Consider the following 17,072-nt stretch of genomic DNA (forward strand, 5'->3'; position numbering starts at 1 on the left):
ATTAAGGACAACAACCACCCGAGCCACTGCCTGTTCACCCCGCTATCATCCAGAAGGTGAGGTCAGTATAGGTGCATCAAAGCTGGGACCGAGAGACTGAAAAACAGCTTCTATCTCAAGGCCATCAGACTGTTAAACAGCCACCACTAACATTGAGTGGCTGCTGCCAACACACTGACTCAACTCCAACCACTTTAATAATGGGAATTGATGTAAAATATATCACTAGCCACTTTAAACAATGCTACTTAATATAATGTTTACATACCCTACATTATTTATCTCATATGTATACGTATATACTGTACTCTATATCATCTACTGCATCTTTATGTAATACATGTATCACTAGCCACTTTAAACTATGCCACTTTGTTTCCATACTCATCTCATATGTATTTACTGTACTCGATACCATCTACTGCATCTTGCCTATGCCGCTCTAAACCATCACTCATTCATATATCTTTATGTACATATTCTTTATCCCTTTACACTTGTGTGTATACAGTGGGGCAAAAAAGTATTTAGTCAGCCACCAATTGTGCAAGTTCTCCCACTTAAAAAGATGAGAGAGGCCTGTAATTTTCATCATAGGTACACTTCAACGATGACAGACAAACTGAGAAAAAAAGTCCAGAAAAATCACATGGTAGGAATTTTAATGAATTTATTTGAAAATTATGGTGGAAAATAAGTATTTGGTCAATAACAAAAGTTTATCTCAATACTTTGTTATATACCCTTTGTTGGCAATGACAGTGGTCAAACGTTTTCTGTAAGTCTTCACAAGATTTTCACACACTGTTGCTGGTATTGTTGCTGGTATTTTGGCCCATTCCTCCATGCAGATCTCCTCTAGAGCAGTGATGTTTTGGGGCTGTTGCTGGGAAACACGGACTTTCAACTCCCTCCAAAGATTTTCTATGGGGTTGAGATCTGGAGACTGGCTAGGCCACTCCAGGACCTTGAAATGCTTCTTACGAAGCCACTCCTTCGTTGCCCGGGCGGTGTGTTTGGGATCATTGTCATGCTGAAAGACCCAGCCACGTTTCATCTTCAATGCCCTTGCTGATGGAAGGAGGTTTTCACTCAAAATCTCACAATACATGGCCCCATTCGTTCTTTCCTTTACATGGACCAGTCGTCCTGGTCCCTTTGCAGAAAAACAACCCCAAAGCATGATGTTTCCACCCCCATGCTTCACAGTAGGTATGGTGTTCTTTGGATGCAACTCAGCATTCTTTGTCCTCCATACACGACGAGTTGAGTTTTTACCAAAAAGTTATATTTTGGTTTCATCTGACCATATGACATTCTCCCAATCTTCTTCTGGATCATCCAAATGCTCTCTAGCAAACTTCAGACGGGCCTGGACATGTACTGGCTTAAGCAGGGGGACACATCTGGCACTGCAGGATTTGAGTCCCTGGCGGCGTAGTGTGTTACTGATGGTAGGCTTTGTTACTTTGGTCCCAGCTCTCTGCAGGTCATTCACTAGGTCCCCCCGTGTGGTTCTGGGATGTTTGCTCACCGTTCTTGTGATCATTTTGAGCCAACGGTGTGAGATCTTGCGTGGAGCCCCAGATCGAGGGAGATTATCAGTGGTCTTGTATGTCTTCCATTTCCTAATAATTGCTCCCACAGTTGATTTCTTCAAACCAAGCTGCTTACCTATTGCAGATTCAGTCTTCCCAGCCTGGTGCAGGTCTACAATTTTGTTTCTGGTGTCCTTTGACAGCTCTTTGGTCTTGGCCATAGTGGAGTTTGGAGTGTGACTGTTTGAGGTTATGGACAGGTGTCTTTTATACTGATAACAAGTTCAAACAGGTGCCATTAATACAGGTAACGAGTGGAGGACAGAGGAGCCTCTTAAAGAAGAAGTTACAGGTCTGTCAGAGCCAGACATCTTGCTTGTTTGTAGGTGACCAAATACTTATTTTCCACCATAATTTGCAAATAAATTCATAAAAAATCCTACAATGTGATTTTCTGGATTTGTTTTCTCATTTTGTCTGTCATAGTTGAAGTGTACCTATGATGAAAATTACAGGCCTCTCTCATCTTTTTAAGTGGGAGAACTTGCACAATTGGTAGCTGACTAAATACTTTTTTGCCTCACTGTAAGGTAGTAGTTTTGAAATTGTTAGTTAGATTACTCGTTGGTTATTACTGCATTGTCGGAACTAGAAGCACAAGCATTTCGCTACACTCGCATTAACATCTGCTGACCATGTGTATGTGACTAATAAAATTTGATTTGATAAGTTTAGATAAGCCCCAAACCAGGAAGTACTAGCATAATCAAAATGTTATTGAATGAGGGCAGTAGCTAGCACTTTCATGGAGTCCTTATCAAGCAGCTTGGACTTTCTAGCCAAAAACTTAGTCCTGGCATTAACCTTCCCTAGCACCTTATTGGCCATGCTCACACCTCCCAAGCTTCCATCAAGGATACATCCCAGGTAGCTAACAGAGGTTTTAGTTGTCAGCACCTCACCCCCTAACTCCACTCTGATTTCAGACAACCTACACACTTTAGGTCTGGATCCAAAAATAATTGCTAAGTGCAGAGAGTGCTTATTATCTTGAAGCCATTTGCTAATGTTAGTAAGCTCTGTGCTAAGTATGCTCTCCAACAGAGTTTTACTTTTGTGAGACACCAGAAGTGTACAGTCATCCACATAAAGAAAAAGACGGCAAGAACGAGCATCTTTCATATGGTTAATATACAATAAAAACAGCAGAGGCCCAAGCACGCTCCACTGCGGAACGCCACAACTCATTGGTTTTGCCTGAGATGGTGAACCATTAACCTCTACTGATAAATAGGACTTTACCCAGCCTAGAGGGACACTGCCTCCAGTTTGGAGATTAGGAGACAGTGGTTAACTGTATCAAAGGCCTTCTGTAGGTCAAGCAGTACCATTCCACACAGATTTCCCTCATCAATCTCTTTCCTGATGAAGTCAGTCAAGTAAAGTAGACATGAATCAGTGGAGTATGTTTTTCTAAAAACCTGACTGAAAATCATACATTAGACCCTGTCTGTTAACATATTCATATATTTTCTCATGTACAATTCTCTCCGAGATCTTTGATGTTACACAGAGGATAGATACAGGCCTATAATTCCCAGGGTCAGACTTCATCCCCTTCTTATATAGAGGTATAACTTTAGCTTGTTTCATGTCCCTGGGAAAGGTACCTTGTTCAAGAGTGAGATTAATGAAATGTGTAATACAAGGGCCAATTTGCTCAGCAGAATCTATTAGAAACCTTGCAGGAATATTATCCAGGCCTGTGACTTTGGAGCATTTAAGCTCTGCCAGCATACTGACTATTTTGGCTGTTACTACCTTTGCAAAAGAAAAAGAGTTTGGCTGAACCCCTAACTCTACATAATAGGTATTGAGTTGGTTGCTTCCATACAAACCAGAACTGGTGGGCAGCTTGCTAACCAGCTTGCTGGCAACAGAAGTTTAAAAAAAAGAGTTTAATTCATTGGAAACCTTTGCTTTTTCATATACCATCTCCCCTTTGATGTTCAGTCCAATACTGTTTAGTATGTTTTTGGTAGTACTACTACAGCCTAGTTCCTTAAATGATTTCCAAAGCTTTTTAGGGTCGTTTTTGTTTTCAATGATTTTCTCAGCAAAGTAACCCCTCTTAGCTTCATCCATCCTGCTCTGTGCTTCATCCATCCTCCTCTGTGCTTCATCCATCCTCCTCTGTGCTTCATCCATCCTCCTCTGTGCTTCATCCATCCTCCTCTGTGCTTCATTTCTGTGACGTTTATATAGGACAAAATCATGCTGCTCTTGTACATTTTTGAAAGGCCTTATTCCTTGCTTGGATAGATTCTAGAATCTCATGATTAAACCAAGGGCTAGATCTCTGCTTTACCCTGACCCGTCTAAATGGGAGCCATCACATTCACCACATCAAGGAATCTACATTTAAAGGCTTCCCAGGCACTGTCTTTCCCTACACTATCGAGCACAGATGACCAGTCAATTTTACCCACTTCCTCACTAAACTTTTCTACACATTATTCTTTGAGTCCTCAGATTATAACAGTTTTGTGACACTTAAATATATAATTACAAATTCTCCTTGTGCAAAATGTAATAAAATGATCACTGATTCCATAGACTATTACTCCACTCTGCGATACTTTAGATTGATCAGACACCAATATTAAGTCATTTGTACTTTGCCCTGTTTCACATATCCTGGTGGGATCTTTTATCATTTGGGTCAGAGAAAGTGATCTACAGAAGTGCATAAATACATTGTGGGTTGGGCTTTTCTTTCTGCAGACATCAGTATTGAAATCCCCCAACAAAATTATTTCCTTCAACAGGGAATCATTACAGTTTGACAACACAATTTCAAGACCTTCATAGAATGCATTCTGCTTGGGCAGCCTATAACACACCCCCAACAAAATTGGCTTGGTTTTGGGAAGGCAGATATCCAGCCAGACAATCTCCAGATCAGCTGTTTTTAAATTTGTATTTCACCTTTATTTAACCAGGTAGGCTAGTTGAGAACAAGTTCTCATTTACAACTGCGACCTGGCCAAGATAAAGCATAGCAGTGTGACACAGACAACACAGAGTTACACATGGAGTAAACAATAAACAAGCCAATAGCACAATAAACAAGTCAATGACACAGTAGAAAAAAGAAGGTCTATATACAGTGTGTGCAAATGGCATGAGGAGGTAGGCAATAAATAGGCCACAGGAGCGAATAATTACAATTTAGCAGATTAACACTGGAGTGATAAATGAGCAGATGATGATGTGCAAGTAGAGATACTGGTGTGCAAAAGAGCATAAAAGTAAATAAAAACAGTATGGGGATGAGGTAGGTAGATTGGGTGGGCTATTTACAGATGGACTATGTACAGCTGCAGCGATCGGTTAGCTGCTCAGATAGTTGATGTTTAAAGTTGGTGAGGGAAATAAAAGTCTCAAACTTCAGCAATTTTTGCAATTCCTTCCAGTCACTGGCAGCAGAGAACTGGAAGGAAAGGCGGCCAAATGAGGTGTTGGCTTTGGGGGTGATCAGTGAGATATACCTGCTGGAACGTGTGCTACGGGTGGGTGTTGTTATCGTGACCAGTGAACTGAGATAAGGTGGAGTTTACCTACCATAGACTTTTTGATGACCTGGAGCCAGTGGGCCTGGCGACGAATATGTAGCGAGGGCCAGCCGACTAGAGCATACAGGTCGCAGTGGTGGGTGGTATAAGGTGATTTGGTAACAAAACGGATGGCACTGTGATAGACTACATCCAGTTTGCTGAGTAGAGTATTGGAATCTGGTTAAATCCGATCTGACATTATAAGCAATGTCTGATATTACAAACGCACATATTCCCTCACCATTCCAATTCTGAACCTTCCTGACAGAGTAATTACCTATCTCAATTTCTGATTCACAAACAGATGAATCCAACCATGTCTCAATAAAACATAAGACACCTACCTCTGATTTGCAAACCAACAGGCGTATCTCATCAATCTTCGGTAGTAGACTTCGGATGTTTAAGTACACAAAATGTAAGCCCTTCTTCCCAAAGGCCCCATTGATTTCCCGATCCACTTGTAATTCGCCTCCCACTGCCCTGCCATCTTCCCACTGCCCTGCCTCCGGTGGCCTCTCTGTCGCCATGGAACACCCCTCCCCAGGTGCCACTCCATCATACTCACCACCATGTCCCCCGTCATTCGCCTCTGGTTGCTTCCACTCTGCTGTGGACCCCCCCTCCTCCGGTGGCCTCTCTGTCGCCATGGAGCACCCCTCCCCAGGTGCCACTCCATCGTCCTCACCACCATGTCCCCCGTCACTCGCCTCTGGTTGCTTCCACTCTGCTGTGGACCCCCTCCTCCTCCGGTGCACTCTCCACCCTCGGTAAGTCCTCTGGTCCCACTCCACCTTCAATGCTCACACACCCCGTGGGTACAGCACACCCACAGCAACGGTAGGCTTCATTGACCCCTTGCCCAAAGCTAGAATCGCTGCATTTAAAATGAATCCACTGCGCGCATTCCAAACATACCAAAGCTTTGCTGTTACTCTTTATCCACCACATGGGTGCATAGTCCGTTTGATGGGGTTCGTGATAAAGTGAGGTCCAGGGCATTGATGGATATCAACCGATAAGAGAAGGCATAGAGTTATAAGATCTCCACCATTAATTTGCGATTTCAGACTGGATTTTGATGATCATTTTGGTTTGTGCCAAGGTGCTATGAAAGTTTGGTATATAACATTCTTTCCAAATCCAAAGTGCTGGATGCCATTAAAAGTGTTTGCATGACTGAGAAGTTGCTGAGAATGTACTATTCTTTCATCTAAATAGCAGATGCAATTATTTCCAGTAACATTTAAAATAATTGGAGATTGGATTGGAACTGCAGGAGGATGACTGCCCACTGGCCCCTGGTCATCTTCCATAACGTCATTGATGTGTCATACAATGCCTTCTCAATATGGAACAAGATCAACCCTACCTGGATGCTTGATAAGCTGTTCAGGGGCTGAATATTATAATATCCACCTGAGGCTGCAGCAGACAAGAGGAGGAGATGCCAATTCTGCCCCTCAAAGAAGGACTTTATAAACCAATACTATGCGCTGCACGTGAGATATACATCTAGAAAGTCTGTGCAAACACACGTGCATACTGTCCTACATGTACTAATTACAGTTGATTTATTAATGTTCTTTACGTTTTTGTATCTATTGTATCTGTGGGTGGGGGTAATGGTTTAAAAAAATGGGAGTAGACTAGTATTTTGTATTTTTCATTGTACAGTATATAAGAATATATCACTATGTTGCCAAAAAAAGACTTATTGTTTCCCTTCAATAAAATGCATTCAAAACTACTTTCTGCACATTTCTGCTACACCAGAGCACTGGAGCCCTCCAGGCTCCTCCAGGCTGAATGCCTACTTTAGCCCGGCCCCTCCAGAATGCAGGCACAGGTCGAACCGGGCTGTGGGGGAGCACTGGAGATCTGGTGCTTACCACTCGCACCTCTCCATTAGGCTCAATGCCCACTTACGCCTGGCACGGGCGGAGCGCAGGCATAGGACGAACAGCACCCTCTCAGCTCCCTGGAGACACGGTACGCCGAGCCGGCGCAGGATACCCTGGGCCGAAACGGCGCACCGGAGACCAAACATGCTGGGCTGGCACAACCCGCCCTGGCTGGATGCCTACTCTCGCATGGCACTTGCGGGGGGCTGGCCTATAGCGCTCCGGGCTATGAGCGCGCACTGGCGACACCGTGCGCTTCATCGCATAACACGGTGCCTGACCAGTACTACGCTGCTTCCGGTAAGCACGGTGAGTTGGCTCAGAACTATCGCCTGACTCCGCCAATCTCCCCTTGTCCCCCCCCCCCCCCCCCCAAAGAAAATATTTGGGAGCTGCCTCTCGTGCTGCGGCTGCCTTAGCTCATATCTCCGCCTCTTCGCTTTCACCGCCTCCAGTTCAGCTTTCGGGCAGCGATATTCCCCAGCCTGACTCCAGGGTTCCTTACCGTCCAATATCACCTCCCAAGTCCAGGAGTCCCGAACCCTCTGCTCGGGTCTGTTGGTGGTGGGTAGTTCTGTAACGATCTTCTTCATCTGAGGAACAGGAAAGATCGGACCAAAACGCAGCGTGGTAAGTGTCCATGTTAATTGAATATCACTGAACACGAAATACAAAGTGAAACAACGAAAATCGAAACAGTCCTGAAAGGTGACACAACACAAAACAGCTACCCACAAACATCAGGTGGGAACAGGCTATCTAAGTATGGTTCTCAATCAGAGACAACGATAGACAGCTGCTTCTGATTGGGAACAATACCAGGCCACACACATAGAAAACATAGAAAAACATCATAAAGTGCCCACCCCAACTCACGCCCTGACCAAACCAAAATAGAGACATAAAAAGGAACTAAGGTCAGGGCGTGACACTATCTCTTGCTAAAGAATTTGTTTACACCTATGCAGTACCTTTAGCAATAATAACAATAATAATAAACCTCTGCTTTAGTAAAGAAAACAATTATGACAGGTGTGTTGTAATAAAAACGAGGGTCCACTGATTTAATTCAGTTATACTGCATTGTGAAGAGGGAAAACTCAGATATTCAGGAAGTTTGTGATGAATGACAGGTTGTTTCCTCATGAAAAATAGATTAGGGGTTTAAAATTAAATTAAGCTGCTTTATTTTAGGGGTTTATTGAAGGTGGGTCATTTTTACCCTTAGGACAAGGGGAATACACCGAATGTTAAGACTACACAATGGTTAGCTGTTCATTACCATTTCAAAGAGCACCTCTGTCTGATATAGATTACCAAAGAAACACTCCTCTATTTCATTGAATAGAGCATTATTGGGTTTGGTAAGGGTCTGTGGGCAGCTGTGGGCTACTGTTTAAACCTGCTAGAATGAGTCAGATTGTTTTTCTGTACACCTAACCCCTCCTCTTCGGCAAAACCTGAGCCCTATAGAGGGCGTGGTCTACTTATGTCAAGCCAGTCGTTGTGTTGGGCACACACTTTTCCCAATACCACATCACTGTCTGATCTTTCAGCACTGCTTGTGGAGATCCATGGCTCTTATGGGAGGTCTTCTCCTTCAGGCTCCCAGCACGGTGACACTGCTGGGGCTGTGCTGTTTCTACTGGTCCTCTACCTCTGCTCCTCTGGTTCCAGCTCTGAGGAACAGGGGAAGGAGCCTCCAGGACCGAGGCCGCTGCCCCTGCTTGGTAACATGCTCCAGCTGGACCTCAAGAAGCCCTACTGCACTCTCTGCGAGGTAAGATGAAGTCATCCTTTGCTTTCAGAACAAAACATGTTGATGTTGATTTGATCTGTGAGATTTGATCTGTTTTATCTCACTTACTGTATGTATTTTTTTTGCTATTTCACCAGGTTTGAAAAGTTCAGTAAGCAAACTGATGAATGAACTCTGGTACATTGTATATGCTTTTACCTGGTTAATGTTGTTTTAATGTTTTATTCTGTAGTGTATTTCAATAGATATGTCCCGCCCAAGTAGCCTGGTCCCAGATGTTTTTTGTTGGGAACCAGGATATGGACAAAATACTTTGTGACAGTGACCAATGTGTTGCAAGGAAAGAGATGAGGTCACTTTAGAATATTGAAAGTAAAGGGGATACCTGGTCATTTGTACAACTGAACTCATTCAACTGAAATGTGTCTTCCGCATTTAACACAACCCCTCTGAATCAGAGAGGTGCGGGGGGCTGCCATAATCGACATCCACGTCTTCTGCGCCCGAGATGCACCCTGGAATATCCCTTCAGGGATCTTGTTATAACAGACCTGGGTTCAAATACATACAGTGCCTTGCGAAAGTATTCGGCCCCCTTGAACTTTGCGACCTTTTGCCACATTTCAGGCTTCAAACATAAAGATTTAAACTGTATTTTTTGGTGAAGAATCAACAACAAGTGGGACACAATCATGAAGTGGAACGACATTTATTGGATATTTCAGACTTTTTTAACAAATCAAAAACTGAAAAATTGGGCGTGCAAAATTATTCAGCCCCTTTACTTTCAGTGCAGCAAACTCTCTCCAGAAGTTCAGTGAGGATCTCTGAATGATCCAATGTTGACATAAATGACTAATGATGATAAATACAATCCACCTGTGTGTAATCAAGTTTCCGTATAAATGCACCTGCACTGTGATAGTCTCAGAGGTCCGTTAAAAGCGCAGAGAGCATCATGAAGAACAAGGAACACACCAGGCAGGTCCGAGATACTGTTGTGAAAGCCGGATTTGGATACAAAAAGATTTCCCAAGCTTTAAACATCCCAAGGAGCACTGTGCAAGCGATAATATTGAAATGGAAGGAGTATCAGACCACTGCAAATCTACCAAGACCTGGCCGTCCCTCTAAACTTTCAGCTCATACAAGGAGAAGACTGATCAGAGATACAGCCAAGAGGCCCATGATCACTCTGGATGAACTGCAGAGATCTACAGCTGAGGTGGGAGACTCTGTCCATAGGACAACAATCAGTCGTATATGGCACAAATCTGGCGTTTATGGAAGAGTGGCAAGAAGAAAGCCATTTCTTAAAGATATCCATAAAAAGTGTCATTTAAAGTTTGCCACAAGCCACCTGGGAGACACACCAAACATGTGGAAGAAGGTGCTCTGGTCAGATGAAACCAAAATTGAACTTTTTGGCAACAATGCAAAACGTTATGTTTGGCGTAAAAGCAACACAGCTCATCACCTCTGAACACACCATCCCCACTGTCAAACATGGTGGTGGCAGCATCATGGTTTGGGCCTGCTTTTCTTCAGCAGGGACAGGGAAGATGGTTAAAATTGATGGGAAAATGGATGGAGCCAAATGCAGGCTCCCCCAAAAAACCTTGGGTCAAACGTTTCGGGTAGCCTTCTACAAGCTTCCCACAATAAGTTGGGTGAATTTTGGCCCATTCCTCCTGACAGAGCAGGTGTAACTGAGTCAGGTTTGTAGGCCTCCTTGCTCGCACACGTTTTTTCTGTTCTGCCCACAAATTTTCTATAGGATTGAGGTCAGGGCTTTGTGATGGCCACTCCAATACCTTGACTTTGTTGTCCTTAAGCCATTTCGCCCCAACTTCGGAAGTATGCTTGGGGTCATTGTCCATTTGGAAGACCTATTTGCGACCAAGCTTTAACTTCCTGACTGATGTCTTGAGATGTTGCGTCAATAAATCTACATAATTTTCCGGCCTCATGATGCCATCTATTTTGTGAAGTGCACCAGAACCTCCTGCAGAATTGCACCCCCACAACATGATGCTGCCACCCCCGTGCTTCACGGTTGGGATGGTGTTCTTCGGCTTGCAAGCCTCTCCCTTTTTCCTTGAAACATAACAATGGTCATTATGGCCAAACAGTTACATTTTTCTTTAATCAGACCAGAGGACATTTCTCCAATAAGTACAATCTTTGTCCCCATTTGCAGTTGCAAACCGTATTATGGCTTTTTTATGACTGTTTTGGAGCAGTAGCTTCTTCCTTGCTGAGCAGCCTTTCAGGTTATGTCGATATAGGACTCGTTTTACTGTGGATTGAGATACTTTTGTACCTGTTTCTTCCAGCATCTTCACAAGGTCCTTTGCTGTTGTTCTGGGATTGATTTGCACTTTTCGCAAAGTACGTTCATCTCTAGAAGACAGAACGCGTCTCCTACCTGAGTGGTATGATGGCTGCGTGGTCCCATGGTGTTTATACTTGCGTACTATTATTTGTACAGATGAACGTGGTACCTTCAGGCGTTTGCAAATTGCTCCCAAGGATGAACCAAACTTGTGGAGGTCTATTATTTTTTCTGAGGTCTTGGCTGATTTCTTTAGATTTTCCCATGATGTTAAGCAAAGAGGCACTGAGTTTGAAGGTAGGCCTTGAAATACGTCCACAAGTACACCTCCAAATGGCTAAAATATTGTCAATTAGCCTATCAGAAGCTTCTAAAGCCATGACATCATTTTCTGGAATTTTCACAGCTGTGCACACTTAAAGGCACAGTCAACTTAGTGTATGTAAACCTCTGACCCACTGGAATTGTGATACAGTGAGTTATAAGTTAAATAATCTGTCTGTAAACCATTTTTGGAGAAATGACTTGTGTCATGCACAAAGTATATGTCTAAACCGAATTGCCTATACTATAGTTTGTTAACAAGAAATTTGTGGAGTGATTTAAAACTAGTTTTAATGACTCCAACCTAAGTGTATGTCAACTTCCGACTTCAACTCTATCCTTGACTCTGAATATTTTGAAAGTGGCGTGTTTATCTGCCAGAGGAATTAATATGGAGGAGACATTTTCTGGAGCCAACTCAGGGTCAGGAATACAGGAGACAGTGACTAAATCAAACATGGTAGAATTAGTATATTGCTGTTTCGTATTCCCAATACAAACTATGGGACAATGATCACTGAGATCGTTATGCAAATACTCCACGACACATATTATTTGGGGTTATTAGTAAGAATTAAATTAATCAAAGAACAGTTCAGTTTTTTTCATATTTAGCAGTGTGGGTTTTGAGATCAATTGAGTCAGAGTAAAATCAGTACATATCTTAAATTGATCTGAGGCTGTGAATGGCCAATCCAGATTCAAATCCCCTAAAATGACCCACTCCGAGGACAGAACAGGTGTTAAACATTCAAAATATAGCACCAATAGCATCCGTCATGGCAGCAGGGGGGGCAGTACATACCAGCAACTAATACATTTGTATTTTGGTTTATCGACAACCAGGTCGTCAAATTTCTTGGGAACAAAAATATTTATTTAATAAGTCACTTTCTGAGCACTTTTACAATGGGCAAATATGAATGGAAGATTTCATTCAAATCAAAAGGGGTGTTGTCAAAAAAGCATTTGAATTCTAATGATTTATTCTGTTTTAATGGGCACTGTTAAAACAGGATAAGACCCTGTTTTAATAGGCACTGTTAGAACAGGATAAGACCCTGTTTTAATAGGCACTGTTAGAACAGGATAACACCCTGTTTTATTAGGCACTGTTAGAACAGGATAAGACCCTGTTTTAATAGGCATTGTTAGAACAGGATAACACCCTGTTTTAATAGGCCCTGTTAGAACAGGATAACACCCTGTTTAATAGGCACTGTTAGAACAGGATAACACCCTGTTTTAATAGGCACTGTTAGAACAGGATAACACCCTGTTTTATTAGGCACTGTTAGAACAGGATAAGACCCTGTTTTAATAGGCCCTGTTAGAACAGGATAAGACCCTGTTTTAATAGGCCCTGTTAGAACAGGATAACACCCTGTTTTAATAGGCCCTGTTAGAACAGGATAAGACCCTGTTTTAATAGGCACTGTTAGAACAGGATAACACCCTGTTTTAATAGGCACTGTTAGAACAGGATAACACCCTGTTTTAATAGGCACTGTTAGAACAGGATAAGACCCTGTTTTAATAGGCACTGTTAGAACAGGATAACACCCTGTTTTAATAGGCCCTGTTAGAACAGGATAAGACCCTGTTTTAATAGGCACTGTTAGAACAGGATAAGACCCTGATTTAATAGGCACTGTTAGAACAGGATAAGACCCTGATTTAATGACCCATGGAACTTACAATGCAATGATTGAAACGAAGGAGAAGCTTTATAAACTTTGTTGCTTTATTCTTAACAGGAATATCTTATTAACAGACAGGCGGATGCAACTACCCTCAGAACGTGTTGGACTGCGTCCCAATACTCTTAGCAATACTTGCAATTTAGCAATACTGCAGACCGATGATGAAAATGAAGTAAAATAGACCTCACTCTATAAAAATATGTTCCACTACCGTAGTCTTCAGTGTAATTAAATGTAAAAGATATTGGAAGTAGCCTATGAACCGATCATAAACTAAATATAATAATGTTTGTGTGTCGCGCAAGCTCATTTCTAGGATAATGTTTTATAATTGTACATTTAATGTGTAGTGATTTTGATGCATTTTAGCTTTTTTGATTGAGTTTTTGCCCCACCAATATTTTCATGTTCAAATCTCAGACCCGGCTCACAGCACACAGCTGGTGAGGTGAAGGGTGGAGGGTGAACCCCGGTAATGGTGTGAGATCCAGATCATCCTCTGTTACTCCAGGAGGAGGAGAGAAACGAAAGCGCTGCAGGAGGGAGGTGAAGAAGAAGAAGAGCTCCATCCTGGCCAGACCCTCCCCCAGACACACCCTACGACCTGCGAGAGAGACCAAATATACAGAAAATAGCATGAAGTCTGTCCAAAAGGCAACCTGAATTGATCTACTTCTTGCAATTAAACAATTTGTTATATAATGAAGTTAATCTACCTGCAGAGAAGGCCATGAAGGCGTCCCTCTTGACAAATCCTCCCTGCTCATCCAGAAAGTGTGAGGGGTTAAAGGTGTGGGGGCTCTCCCATTCGCTATCATCCTGTAGGACCGACGTCAGTAGAGGAATCACAGACGTCCCCTGCAGTAAGGGTGGAGCATAGGACCCCTTATTTTCAGAGTAAAAGTGATGAAACGTTGTTTAATAGGAATGGATTGAAACTTCAGGCAGAAATATATACTTATGGCATGCCCATACTCCAATATTTCACAATAATGTGTTGTGCTCTGGATGCCGTCTTTTTGCATTTTGCATGGACAGAAATGGTTTGAGAACATTCCAAGATTTGAAAGATGCATACAACTCCTTTTTTCTATATTTACTACTAAAGTCAGCTATGCTGCTACAGAGTCCCCTGGGAAACCCAACTACCAAACCTTCCAGTGATAGATTTATAAATACACTATCTGGGCTCCCAAATGAACTGATCTCTATAATATATAAACAACTTTTGGAAAGCTGATATTCTGAGCTAGCCATTTAAACAGTATGGTCCACAGATCTAATTCAATCTGAACAATCATTTAACTGGAACAGTTATGGTATGGTGAAGATCCGGACTGTGCCCTCTGTTCCATGCCAGCCAACCTCAGGCACATTCTCACGGGGTGTAAAACAAGCCTCACCCAAGGACGCTACACTTGGCGTCACAACCAAGTCCTTAAAAACCTTGCGTCCGCCCTGGAGGACAAGCGAGCTGCCACCAACTCCCTACCATCCCAGCAGCATCACACCCCTTACGGACAAACTTTGTCCGCGAAGGGGCTAAACCACCGAAGCGCGGCTCGACACCATTAGAGCGAGACCAGCTGCGCTTGGCCCGCGACTGGAAAATGCTAGCTGACATTGGCCGGCAACTTGTGTTTCCTCCGGAGATCGCAACCACCACCCTAAGACCTGACATGGTGCTCTGGTCCCGTTCGCTCAAGATGGTCTTCATCATTGAGCTCACAGTACCCTGGGAGGACTCAGTAGATGAGGCTTATGAGCGAAAGCATCTGCGCTATGCCGATCTAGCTGCCGAAGCACGGCATCATGGCTGGAACACAGAAGTCCAACCAGTGGAGGTGGGCTGCAGAGGTTTTGTGGCAACATCTACAACCAGACTGCTTAGAGACCTTGGAATTAAGGGCCAGAGCCAGCGTTCGGCAATCAAAGCTGTATCGGAGGCGGCAGAAGGCAGCAGTCAGTGGCTCTGGATGAAGAGGAAAGACCCCAGCTGGGCCCCGAAGTGAGAGGGCCAGGAGGTATGCGGTCAACAATGCTTGACTCAGGGAGGAGGACGCCCCTGCCATGCATAGTCCCATGGGATGTTGGCTATCATCAACAAGGCAACTCCTATGACTAATTGGGAATGGGACGCAAGCGTAGGATTGATCACCCTGTCGCTGGCCGCCTTTGGGGAGGGTGTATAGTGTGAAAGGCCGAAACACCCTAGGAACCAAAGGTACACTACTGACGATGTGCTCCCCAAATTTCACCAGGCTCACTGTTCATTAACTCTTGGAAGTGGATAGTAACATCTCATCCTGTGTTCTTGGAATCTAGATGTCAAGTATACTCCCTCTCCGGCGCACTAGGTCACTAGGCAGCTCATTATTATACACACACACCTGTCACCATCATTACGTGCACCAGCACCTCAGACTCACCTGGACGCCATCACCTGCCCTGATTACCTTCCATATATTACTCCCTTTGGTTCCTTCCCAGGCGTTATTGTTTCTGTTTCTGTTTCATGTCTGTGTATTGTTTGTTCTTGTTTTGTATTATGTTTAGTTTATTGATTAAATTATTCACTCCCTGATCTTGCTTCCTGACTCCCAGCTCACATGTTACAATAGAAAAATATGACCTTGGCATCCTGTAATCCCAACCATACATTTATACAGGTGGGTGGGAGGCATGGTTTCCAGGTGGAGAAGGAGGATGCGGGGTTGGATAGGGACTGAAGGGGGGAATGGATTGGGCTTCTATTTGAATGCATTTCTTTTATTGTTTTTGAACCTGTAACTTCCCTTCAGGAAAAAATACAATTTGAAGTTGGTCACAAAATAAACACAGAGATTTGGATATCCAGGTATCTGACCTTTTTGATGAAATATCCCTGGAAGGTGACATCTCGGCTGGTGGTGTGAGGGACGGCCATGGGTGTAATGCTGGCCAGTCTCTGGGTCTCATGGATCACTGCATCAGTGTAGGGCAGGTTCTTCCTGTCCTCTACCAAGGTTTGACGACTTCCTATAACCCTGCTGATCTCCTCCTGGACCTGATCTGAGACAGAAAGGAGGGAGGGTTGGAGTTAATACAGTGAAATGTACACTGAGTAGACAAAACATTAAGAACACCTGCTCTTCTTTCCATGACAGACTGACCAGGTGAAAGCTATGATCTCTTACTGTCTCTTGTTAAATCCACTTCAATCAGTGTAAATGAAGGGGAGGAGACAGGTTAACAATGGAGTTTTAAGCCTGAATACAATTTAGACTTTATTTAACCAGTTAAGAACAAATTCTTATATACAATGACGGCCTACCAAAAGGCCTCCTGAAGGGACAAGACTGGGATTAAAAATAAGTTAAATATAAATAGGACAACACACACCACGACGAGAGAACACAACACTACATAAAGAGAGACCTAAGACAACACAGCATGGTAGCAGCACATAACATGGTACTAACATTATTGGGCAGACAACAGCACAAAGGGCAAGGTAGAGACAACAACACATCACACAGAGCAGCCACTGTCAGTAAGACTGTCCATGATTGAGTCTTTGAATGAAGAGATTGAGATAAAACTGTCCAGTTTGAGTGTTTGTTGCAGCTCGTTCCAGTCGCAGCTCGTTCCAGTCGCAGCTAGCTGCAGCGAACTGATAAGATTATCGACCCAGGAATGTATGCGCTTTGGGGACCTTCAACAGAATGTGACTGGCAGAATGGGTGTTGTATGTGGAGGATGGGGGCTTCTGTAGGTATCTCAGATAGGGGGGAGTGAGGCTTAAGAGGGTTTTATAAATAAGCGTCAACCAGTGGGTCTTGCGACATGGATTGTGTATGTGTGCCATTCAGAGGGTGAATGGGCAAGACAAAAGATTTAAGTGCCTTTGAAC

General features: G+C 43.4%; 1 protein-coding gene across 1 annotated transcript; it reads right to left on the minus strand.

The window, feature by feature from the left end:
• Nucleotides 1–13,198: 13,198 nt before the first annotated feature.
• On the minus strand, nucleotides 13,199–16,259 carry LOC116366032 (cytochrome P450 2K4-like; the record flags this gene model as incomplete). Its single annotated transcript, XM_031818337.1, has 3 exons — nucleotides 13,199–13,784; nucleotides 13,897–14,038; nucleotides 16,047–16,259. Coding segments are annotated over 3 exons (543 nt in total), but the record flags the coding sequence as incomplete, so codon positions are not given.
• Nucleotides 16,260–17,072: the final 813 nt, after the last annotated feature.

Source organism: Oncorhynchus kisutch, unplaced genomic scaffold (genome assembly GCF_002021735.2).
Source record: "Oncorhynchus kisutch isolate 150728-3 unplaced genomic scaffold, Okis_V2 scaffold1342, whole genome shotgun sequence".
NCBI lineage: Eukaryota > Metazoa > Chordata > Actinopteri > Salmoniformes > Salmonidae > Oncorhynchus > Oncorhynchus kisutch.